This window comes from Nicotiana attenuata, unplaced genomic scaffold (genome assembly GCF_001879085.1).
Source record: "Nicotiana attenuata strain UT unplaced genomic scaffold, NIATTr2, whole genome shotgun sequence".
NCBI classification, from domain to species: Eukaryota; Viridiplantae; Streptophyta; class Magnoliopsida; order Solanales; family Solanaceae; genus Nicotiana; species Nicotiana attenuata.
The window spans coordinates 63,634-73,885 of NW_017674616.1; the positions used below are offsets into that span (position 1 = coordinate 63,634).

The 10,252-nt window shown below is 39.9% G+C and overlaps 1 protein-coding gene across 2 annotated transcripts; it reads left to right on the forward strand.

Moving 5' to 3' along the window:
- The first annotated feature begins 4,227 nt into the window (after nucleotides 1-4,227).
- On the forward strand, nucleotides 4,228-8,920 carry LOC109219010 (maternal embryonic leucine zipper kinase-like). Of its 2 annotated transcripts, XM_019383411.1 has the most exons (4): nucleotides 4,228-4,396; nucleotides 4,496-4,619; nucleotides 5,438-8,208; nucleotides 8,437-8,920. In XM_019383411.1, exons 3-4 carry the CDS (start codon nucleotides 5,478-5,480, stop codon nucleotides 8,703-8,705), a joined length of 3,000 nt encoding a protein of 999 aa, XP_019238956.1. In that variant the 5' UTR covers nucleotides 4,228-4,396; nucleotides 4,496-4,619; nucleotides 5,438-5,477; the 3' UTR covers nucleotides 8,706-8,920. The 2 variants fall into 2 exon arrangements, with proteins under 2 accessions (XP_019238956.1, XP_019238955.1); XM_019383410.1 differs by having other exon boundaries at nucleotides 4,228-4,619.
- Nucleotides 8,921-10,252: the final 1,332 nt, after the last annotated feature.

The following is a 10,252-nucleotide window of genomic DNA, read 5'->3' on the forward strand; positions in this document are numbered from 1 at the left end:
ATCCATATTTGCACCATGGTCTGATATAACCGAGACCGAGCCTTGATCTACCACCCCGATTTTGGCCAGTTATACAAAATTAGGCAAGCCCTATTTTGACCATATACAGATAGTCCCCTCGTTTTTTGGAGTGTAATAACAAGAAACGAATTGAGTCTTTGAGTTTCTTCGCTTGTTCTTCCCGGAATACCAAATATTCCAATCTTTATTCTTCCTTTCTTACGAAAACAAAATGGCCAGAACATCTAAAACTGTTCCGCAAAAGGAATCCGCTCAGGTTCGGGCTAAGGAGCGCACCAAGTGTCGGTCTCGGAGGGAGACCTTTGAAGAAACCCATGCTCGGGGCTTTGTTCTTTCGACCAAGATCAATGGACCCCGAATGACCATTTGAACTAGAGTTTGAGTAGCTCTTAGGCTTAACAATCAAGTGAGGATTTGCTCTAACTCAAAGTAAAGTTAGCCCTTAGGCTTTATAGATAGTCACCGAGTGAGAGTTTGCTCGAACTCGGGTTAAGATGGCCCCTGGCTTTTATGATCGAGTGAGGACTTGCTCAAACTCGAAGTGAAGTTAGCCCTTAGGTTTTATAGTCGAGTGAGGATTTGCTCGAACTCGAATTGAAGTTAGCCCTTAGGCTTTATAGATAGTCCCCGAGTGAGAGTTTGTTCAAACTCGGGTTAAGATAGCCCTTGGGATTTTATGATCGAGTGAGGACTTGCTCGAACTCGAAGTGAAGTTAGCCCTTAGGCTTTATAGTCGAGTGAGGATTTGCTCGAACTCGAAGTAAAGTTAGCCCTTAGGCTTTATAGATTGTCCCCGAGTGAGAGTTTACTCAAACTTGGGTTAAGATAGCCCTTGGAATTTTATGATCGAGTGAGGACTTGCTCGAACGCGAAGTGAAGTTAGCCCTTAGGCTTTATAGATAGTCACCGAGTGAGAGTTTTCTCGAACTTGGGTTAAGATGGCCCCTGGCTTTTATGATCGAGTGAGGACTTGCTCGAACTCGAAGTGAAGTTAGCCCTTAGGCTTTATAGATAGTCCCCGAGTGAGAGTTTTCTCGAACTTGGGTTAAGATAGCCCTTGGGCTTTTGTATTTGTTACGAATTTCGGACGTCTTTGATCCGCGTTAATTTGGCCGTAGCCTCTTTAGTTCGGAACTTGGCTTATTTTCCGTTACACTTCGAGCTTGCCCGAAGTGTCAGTCCCCGAGTGGGGTGGCCGTGACCTGTAAAATCGAGGGTCGCCTTTAAGGTCTTATGGTCTCAAAATTTTAGTAGTTCGATTTCGTTTTGTTTTTAGGACGGCAGTCCTGAAGCATGGGGTTTGTTGTTTTAACTTCCGTCATGGTCGGCCCTTAAGCCTGTTTACACAATAGATCAAGAGTATAAAATAGGAAATTTTTTCTAAAGGCCTGGGAGATCGGCAAGGAAAAAAAATACTTCTCTCAATAGATGATTATATATGCGCGCATGTTTGATGTTAGGGCTCGAGAAACCTATACAGGCACGGTTCATCTGACTGTTTGACCCTTAAAGTATTTTCCCATCGAGACCCCGCTGTCACAATATAATTTCCTTGCAACAAAGCAGACATTCGAGGGTAATTCCCCCCAGTACTTGAGGCTTATTGTAGGGAACCTCGGATACTGTTGAATTGCTCTAAGTTAGCACGAACAATGGTTGCCTCGTTAAAAGCCTCGCCGGAAAAATCCATTTGGGATAAAACCCGGTCTAAGGGAAAAAGAGTGCAACGCGTGCTTTAAGATCCAAAGCTTCGTGCCGATCCTTGTCGATAACCTGCAAGTGTTAGTCGAAAAAATAGAAAGGATGGGGTCGTACCTTTATTCGGATTTTGGATATTTAACGTGATCTTCCTCGACATCAAGCCCCCATCAATTTTGACCTGAATCATTTCTCCTCTCATTTCGTGCGAAGCTTCGTCCAGACCCGCTGCCTCTACAATCTCCATTGTACGGTTGATATCGATCTCTATTCGACCTCGGCTCTCGATTGATGTCCCTTTTGATCCTATCCATGGACCTGCTAGGATAAACGGACCCCAAAAGAGTCCCCAGTTGATCATCCTCGACCCTGATCTTCGACTGATATCGATTATGTATGTCGGCCCAAGTGACAGCAGGGTACTCGATTAAACTTTGCTTCAATTGCTGTGAAGCTATAGAACTCCGAGTTTTGTGACCTTGATTGAAAATATGAATAGCCCAGTCATCGGTGACCGGGGGAAAATCCATTCTCTCCACTTGGAACCGAGATACGAATTCCCTAAGCATCTCGTTATCTTTCTGCCTTACCTTGAAGAGGTCTGACTTCCTCGTTGCAATTTTAATGGCTCCGGCGTGTGCCTTTACAAAAGAATCTGCAAGCATAGCAAACGAATCAATAGAATTAGGGGGTAAGTTATGATACCATATTAAGGCACCCTTCGATAGAGTCTCCCCGAACTTCTTCAGCAGTACGGATTCAATTTTGTCATCTTCCAAGTCGTTTCCTTTGATGACACACGTATACGAGGTGACGTGTTCATTCAGATCTGTCGTCCCGTTATACTTGGGAATCTCAGGCATACGAAACTTCTTGGGGATTGGCTTCGGAGCCGCACTAAGGGGGAAGGGCCTTTGCACGAACTTTCTAGAATCTAGTCCTTCCAATATTGGTGGTGCCCCTAGTATTTGGTCAACTCAGGAGTTGTATGCTTCTACCCTTTTATCATTTGCCTCGATTTTCTTTTCTCACGATTCAATCCATTTGGTGAGGTCCTCGAGCATTTTCATAATAGTAGGGTTAGTCCCCGAATCATTAGCGTTCGATCTCTCCGGTATAGGTTCGGCCCTACGAATAGTTTCTGGTTCAAGCTCTGGTTCAATCCCACTTGGTGCTCGATGCTGATTCTGTAGTTGCGCTATAGCGGCTTGCTGAGCCTATAGCATTTCAAATATCAATCGAAGGCTATATCCACCGTCATCTCCACCCTGCGTACCTTGACCACCTTATCGAACTTCTCTGCGTACGCTACCTTCAGGATCAATGCCCAGATTTGCATTTAAGGGGACATGCGAACTGACATCGACGGGGTCCGCGATTGGTACTCCCTCATGGATCGCCTGAGGCATTTCGATCCATAGGGTAGCTACATTATCGTTTTCTTCATGAAGACCAAGGCCGGTGTCTGTGTGAGTGGGCCCTATTTAAGAGTTTGACATGTTGATTCCTAAAATCAAAGACACGAGAACAAGCGTAAAAGCAGTGTGTGTTATGAGGATTAATACTATACAGTCACTATTATCCTTAGCCCCACCGTGGACACCAAACTGTTTACCCTAAAAATCGGATAACAATTAAAGTTATAATTTGGTTTTAAGGATACATGATTTCACCTAATACCAATTGATAAACGCAAAGATTAACAATATAGATTAACAATAAGATAAAGCAAACCAGTCTTGAAACGTGATTTAACCCTCGAGCTTGAGTGCCCTCGAACTGATCGGTGCCCAAAATAGTTAAGAAACAAACTAACTGATGAACAAGAATATAAGCTAGAGAGAAAGTATTGTATTGCTTTGATACGCGTGAATGTCCCCCTCTTACAAGATGATTAGGGCCCTCTTTATATAGTAGAGGAATCCTATTTATGGTATAATTCTAATTACGAAAGTAAATCCCGTTATGGGCTAAATAACCGGTCCTGACTTGATATGTGCCGAGATATCCGCCACGATCTTTGCCCGATCGCAGATATCTCGGCTTTCTATTGTCCGACCAGGCAGGCTTCCTTCGATCTCGTTCAATCTCTTTCCTGTTTCGGTCTCGATCTTGATCGGCCATTGATTCACGAGATTACCAATCCATATTTGCACCATGATCCGATATAACCGAGACCGAGCCTTGATCTACCATCCCGATTTTGGCGGCAAGCCCGATTTTGACCATATACAGTTTCCTTTTCTTGGAATAAATAGTACTATTCATGTATATAAGTAATCTAAAATCTTATTTATTTTGTTCCATTTGAAAAAAGAAAATTTTAAGAAAATTTTTACTACTAGAAGACTTTTCCAAAAATTGGGGGAAGATATTTAATTCAACCCCAAAAGAAACGGAAGTCTTCAATGGCCAATGACTAACGTAGAATTCAAAAAGAATCAGCTATTCCAAAAAAAAAAAAAATCTTCTTCAGGTTGGTCAAAAAACGATTGAAAAAGAAATGCAAAATCCTTTAAAAAATTAAATTAAATTATTATTTCCAAAAAATTCCTTTTTTTGGTCACTTCTATTACCAACCTCATAACTTTCAACTTTGATCTTTACGTTTTCCAAAGTTTGATCAGTTTATGAATTAATTGCCTAAAAAAACATCATCATTTTACAACATGATGGGGTTGGTTTTTTTCTAGCCTTATCTTGATTTTTCCAACTTTTGGATACGTTACATTTTGATGATATTTTTATACCTTTTATATTTCAACGTTAATTTCAGCAAGTCAATTTGGCTGAAGGTGGTATCTTGATCTGATCAAAAAAGGATTTTTGCTGAATTTTTATTGGGTTTTTATCCTAAGAAACCTAATAGAAATTCAGCATTTCTCTTGTTGAAAACAAAGGTACAAACCCCATTTTGTAAAAGCTCAAAGTTTGCAATATTCTTAGCTATGTGTTCATTTCATGATCTATATATATAGATTGATATTATGGAGCTTCATATGATGCAAGTTTCTTCCATTTTTTCCTTGCATGGTATTATTTGGTCTATATATCGGAACTGATAATATTTGAGATTATGTAAGATTATACAGTTACGATACATATTCGAGATTATGCAAGATTATACATAAGAGATTCTTTTTTGGCTCTCTTTAGCCCTATGTTACATGCTTTAATGTTCAATTAGATTGATAATTTGATATCATGTTTGATAAACTGATTTTAATCGCTTTGGAAAACTTATATTTTGATCAAAATATTTGACTTTTTAGAAATTCATCTTTACTATTCCAATTAGTGGAGCATTGATTAAGTAAAACATTTAAGGAGAGATATAATGTAATTTAGGTAAATATTCTTATGATTAAGGCTATTAATTTGTCAGGTTCATGCAAGAACTTTAAAAGACATATAATATTGATCGGACTAAGTAACAGTTATGGGGAGAAAACACAATACTTTTTCTCCTTGTGATCTATAGGTCACGAGTTCGAACCGTGGAAGCAGCCACTAATGCTTGCATTAGGGTATGCTGTCTACATTACACCCCTTGTGATGCAACCCTTCTCAAGACCCGTCGCGAATACGGAATGCTTTGTGCATCGGGCTGCCCTTTTTTTCTTCGATGTTCAATTCTTTCATGCTGTGCAACTTAAGATTTCTATTGCATATTTTCATATTCTTTCTCTTAAAATTTGTGTTGTTTTTTCTATTGTAGGTCCTTATTTTGTTGAAGTTTTTGTAACTCATAAAGATAAATGGATCAATTCAGGCAGATTGGTGAGGTAGTAGGGAGTTTAAAGGCTCTAATGGTGTTGAAACATGATATTCAAATCAATCAGAAGCAATGTTGTTTCCTATTAGATATGTATATTGAGGCTTTTGATACAATTTATGAGGAAATCAAACATAATTTAAGGTTAAATGAGAGGAATACAAAGTGGAAAGCTCTTGAGCAACCAATGAAAGAGCTACATAGGATCTTTAAAGAAGGCGAATCGTATATAAAATATTGTTTGGATGTGAAAGATTGGTGGGGAAAAGCGATAAGTCTTCATATGAACAAAGATTGTGTTGAGTTTCATATTCATAACTTGCTTTGTTGTTTTCCTGTTGTTATTGAGGCGATTGAGACGGCTGCAGAAATCTCAGGATTCGACGAGGAGGAAATGCAGAAGAGGAGATCTGCAGTTATGAAGAAATATGATAGGGAATTGATCGATCCGAGGTTTTTCCAGTGGATGTATGGGAAACAGTATTTAGTTACGCGAGAAATATGTAGCCGGTTGGAGAGTTCTTGGAAAGAAGATAGATGGTTGCTTGTTGAAAACATAGGGCAAAAGAAAAATGCAGTTGCACCAGATACTTTGTTAAAGCACGAGCAAAGGATCGCGGAATTCTTGCTAAGGAAATTAGATGGTGTTGAACAAAGTAACAAGATGTTGTTACCTAGTTCAATCTTAGTTGGATCGAACGATTATCATGTGAAGAGACGTTTAGGGTCGTGGGGTGGACATGTTAAGGAGATACAATGGTTAGGCGAAAATTTTGCTCTGAGGAACTTTTTTGGTGATGTTGAACCGTTGCATGCTGAAATTTCTTTAGTGTTTTCGCTTTCACATCCAAACATATTGCAATATCATTGTGGTTTTTATGATGAAGAAAGGAAAGAAGGGTACCTTGTTATGGAGCTGATGAACGATACTCTTGCGACGTATATAAAGGAGCATTCTGGTCTGAGGAAAAGACCGCCATTTTCTACGTCTGCAGCAGTTGATATTATGCTTCAGATTGCACGAGGGATGGAGTATTTGCACGCGAGAAAGATCTATCACGGAGAATTGAACCCGTCTCATGTCCTTCTTAAAGCAAGGAATTCCTCAGCAGAGAGCTATTTTCACGCGAAACTCAAAGGCTTTGGCTTAACTTCGATTAAAAGTACTTACAAGACTGTCAACCACAACGCGGCTGACTCCATTATATGGTATGCCCCGGAAGTTCTAGCTGAACATGAAAAGCCGGGAACCAAATGCACATCCAAGTATACGGAGAAAGCTGATGTCTATAGCTTCGGAATGATATGTTTCCAAATCTTAACGGGGAAAGTTCCATTCGATGAAGGACATTTGCAAGGCGAGAAAGTGGTGCGAAATATCAGAGCAGGGGAAAGGCCTCTCTTTCCATATCCTTCACCTAAATACCTTGTAAACTTAACCAGAAGATGCTGGCATACGAACCCAAATCTTCGCCCACGTTTCTCTTCTCTGTGCAGGATCTTGCATTACATCAAGAAAGTTCTTGTCATAAATCCGGAACATGGCCAGCCTGAAACTGCCCCTCCACTTGTCGACTATTGTGATATCGAGGGTGGCTACTCGAAGAAATTTCCTGAAGAGGAGAGCACGAGTTTGACCCCGGTATCACAGATTCCTTTTCAGATGTTTGCTTACCGGCTGATTGAAAAAGAGAAAATTTCTGGAAAGAACTGGGATTCATCAAATGAGAGTTTTTCAGTCCATAGGCGAGCATCGATGCTGAGTGATGACGGACATCTGGCTGCGATGGATGATCTCTTTCTTGCACCAAGCGATGGAAGGTCAGTTTGCTCAGAGATCATTGACAGGAAAGATTCAAGATTGTTTGATCAGAGATCAGCTATCTCAGAAATACCACATAGAAAGCTTTTCTTATTCGATCAAGCATCAGTTGGCTCTGAGAGTCCGGACAGGAGATTCTTGTCTGTAGCAGCAGACGAAAAGTTTTTCTTTGCTGATAGTCCAGATAGGAAAGTACTATCAACACCAGTAGTTGATAGGTCACCACGTATCGACACACTGGAGAAAAAGATCATCTCATCAATGAGCAAGAACCAAAGACTGAAATTTTCGGACAACCAGGAGAAGGTAATGTCTCCAAAAGCAGGCGACGAAAAATCTAAAGCAAATGTTGCAGCTGAACAAAATTTAGTATCTCCTCGGACTTCAGAGAAGATTAAATCAGCCGAGCAAAATTTAGTATCTCCTCGGACTACAGAGAAGATGATATCAGCTGAGCAAAATTTAGTATCTCCTCGGACTTCAGATAAGAAAATTTCATCTGATGATCAGAAACTGACTAATTACGAGACTCAAGAAAAGAAACATGCATCAGACGATCAGAAACTAATCAGTTCCGGAGCTCCTGAGAAGAAACATTCATCTGATGATAGGAAATTACTACATTCCAAGACTCCAGAAAGGATTAAGTCGTCAACTGTCGATGACAAGTCACTTCATGGCGAGCACGCGCAAAGGAAAAGTGTAAGGACTAGGAGAACAAACGAAAAGTTATCGAAGATTATAGAGAAGAAAGTTCCAGAAACTAATCAAATTTCAATGTCATCCGAGAATACTGAGACAACTGCATCCAAGACCAGCAATCAAAAGATAACATCGAAGAAAGATCCGTTGCGCAACAAACTGCAGGATACAAAGACTAGCTCTCTAACAGGTAAGCTATTCTACTACCCCCACCCCCACCCCACAAACCCCCTCCCCCCAAAAAAATGCTCCCTCCGTCCCAATTTTGTTAATGCCTTCTTTTCTTTCTTAAACTCCCTGCCGAGTCAAACACCACCACATAAATTGGGACGGAAGGAGTAGATGTTTTTTTCCTAAGTCGATTAGTTAGTGTTTGAGGATTTCCAAACATGAGTATGATTTTGAATGATTTGTGCAGAGAAACTGAATGATGACTCACCAAGATCTTCACCAGCTAGAGCTAAGAGAATACATTCATCACCGATGTCTTCACCAACACGAACACCAAAGACATCTTCAAGATCATCACCAACAATCGCCACAAAGGGATATGTATATCAATCTCCAAGTTCGTCGCCATTAAATCCATGTTCTCGATGTGCTAGAGTAAATCGAGAGTGCCAACCTTCAGGTATGAGCCCACATATACAACGGAAAGCTCATCCGTCTCATTCAGAGATCGCGTAGCTCTTCATCTGTCACTTAATGCATATACAGCAGTATTTGCACTGAATAGATTCATACAATGTACTCACTCAAGGCTAAGATTTCTTTAGTCCCAGGTTAGAGCTACAAAACCTCCCCGGCTTTTCATGGGGGCCTTTGTAACAAGAGAAATATGCACTATTACTATATATACAGTTTTCCACCTTACTCGTTAGTTAAACAATTTCGTATTTAAACATATTGAAGCAAAGGATGAACGGAGTGTGATTCTTCTACGCGACTATTGAACTCTTTGCTTCTAAGACGACAAATGTCACATTATCTACTTTCATTTCCTGACCACGAGAGGATGCCAGAATTTCACGAAGCCAGGAAATTTAATAAGGGTGTTCAAATTTTGAATAACCTTTGTCAGTGTGCTATGCAAGGGCGTTCAAGTCTATTTTTTTTTTTAATAAAAAACAAGTAATATTTTGCCCTATATACGACATAATTTTTCGGCGAAGGGTCTTTAAGTTAACCACCCTTGGCCACACATAGCTGTATATACCTGGGTGTACAAATGATCATTTCACATACAGAAGAAAAAAGAAACAACGTAACTACTACATTATGTCAACTGCAATTTCATTGAATCTTCACTAAACTCCTCTACACCCTGAGCCTTCTCCTAAAAATCTGGACTCTATGCGCATGCGTCCTTTTCAAGAAAAGAATTTATAACATGGTGTTTAATTAGGTCAACTTGTATGCATCTCGACTATTTCATCAAAATATGCTACCTTCCACGAACACAGATATAGTAACTCTTCTCGCCAAAGTTTAGGCAGTTTCGAAAGCAATCACCTAGCTTTTTTGTCCCTAATGAGATTTGAACCTTGATCTACGTACATTCACTCGCTTCATTAATCACAAGGCCACACCTATGAATACGTGGACGAGTCCATTTTAAGGCGTCATTGCTGCAACATTATCTATTCATGGATTTGTTCGTGGCACTTTAAAAAAAAAAAAATAGCATGGATTTGAACAGGTAAAACAAAAAAATTTAAAAAGGAAAAAAAGAACTGATAAAACGAACGGATCAATTGAACAAGTGCATTGTAAAGAGTCTTAATGTGATAAGTCGCCTTATTTGAAAAAAATTCTTTTTACAAGTCACCTTAATTAATTTAATTCAAAGCTCCTAAGGCTTTGGTCTAGTGGGTGAGAGGCCAGTGTAAATTAGGCTCACATCACATATTCGAACCCGACCGCAGACGAAAACCTTGTATTTAAGTGGAGAAGGATAGAGGGGCGTGCTCATTATCAACCAAGTTTTGAATCGTGCACCACTTGCCAGTGTGTGATTTTATGCTAAAATGCCAAGTGCTAGCGTGCTGAGTAAAGAATTTTTAAATACCGACTACAAGTAACCGTTAATGTTAAGCATATATTAATAATTTGAAAATGCATGGCCTTTTCTCCGTTAGGCTCCTGTAAGGGCCGATCAAGCTGACAAGTCCGGGATACATAATGAATTTTCGGCGATTGGCAGCCGTACCCTATATTTATGCCACCTTTTAACC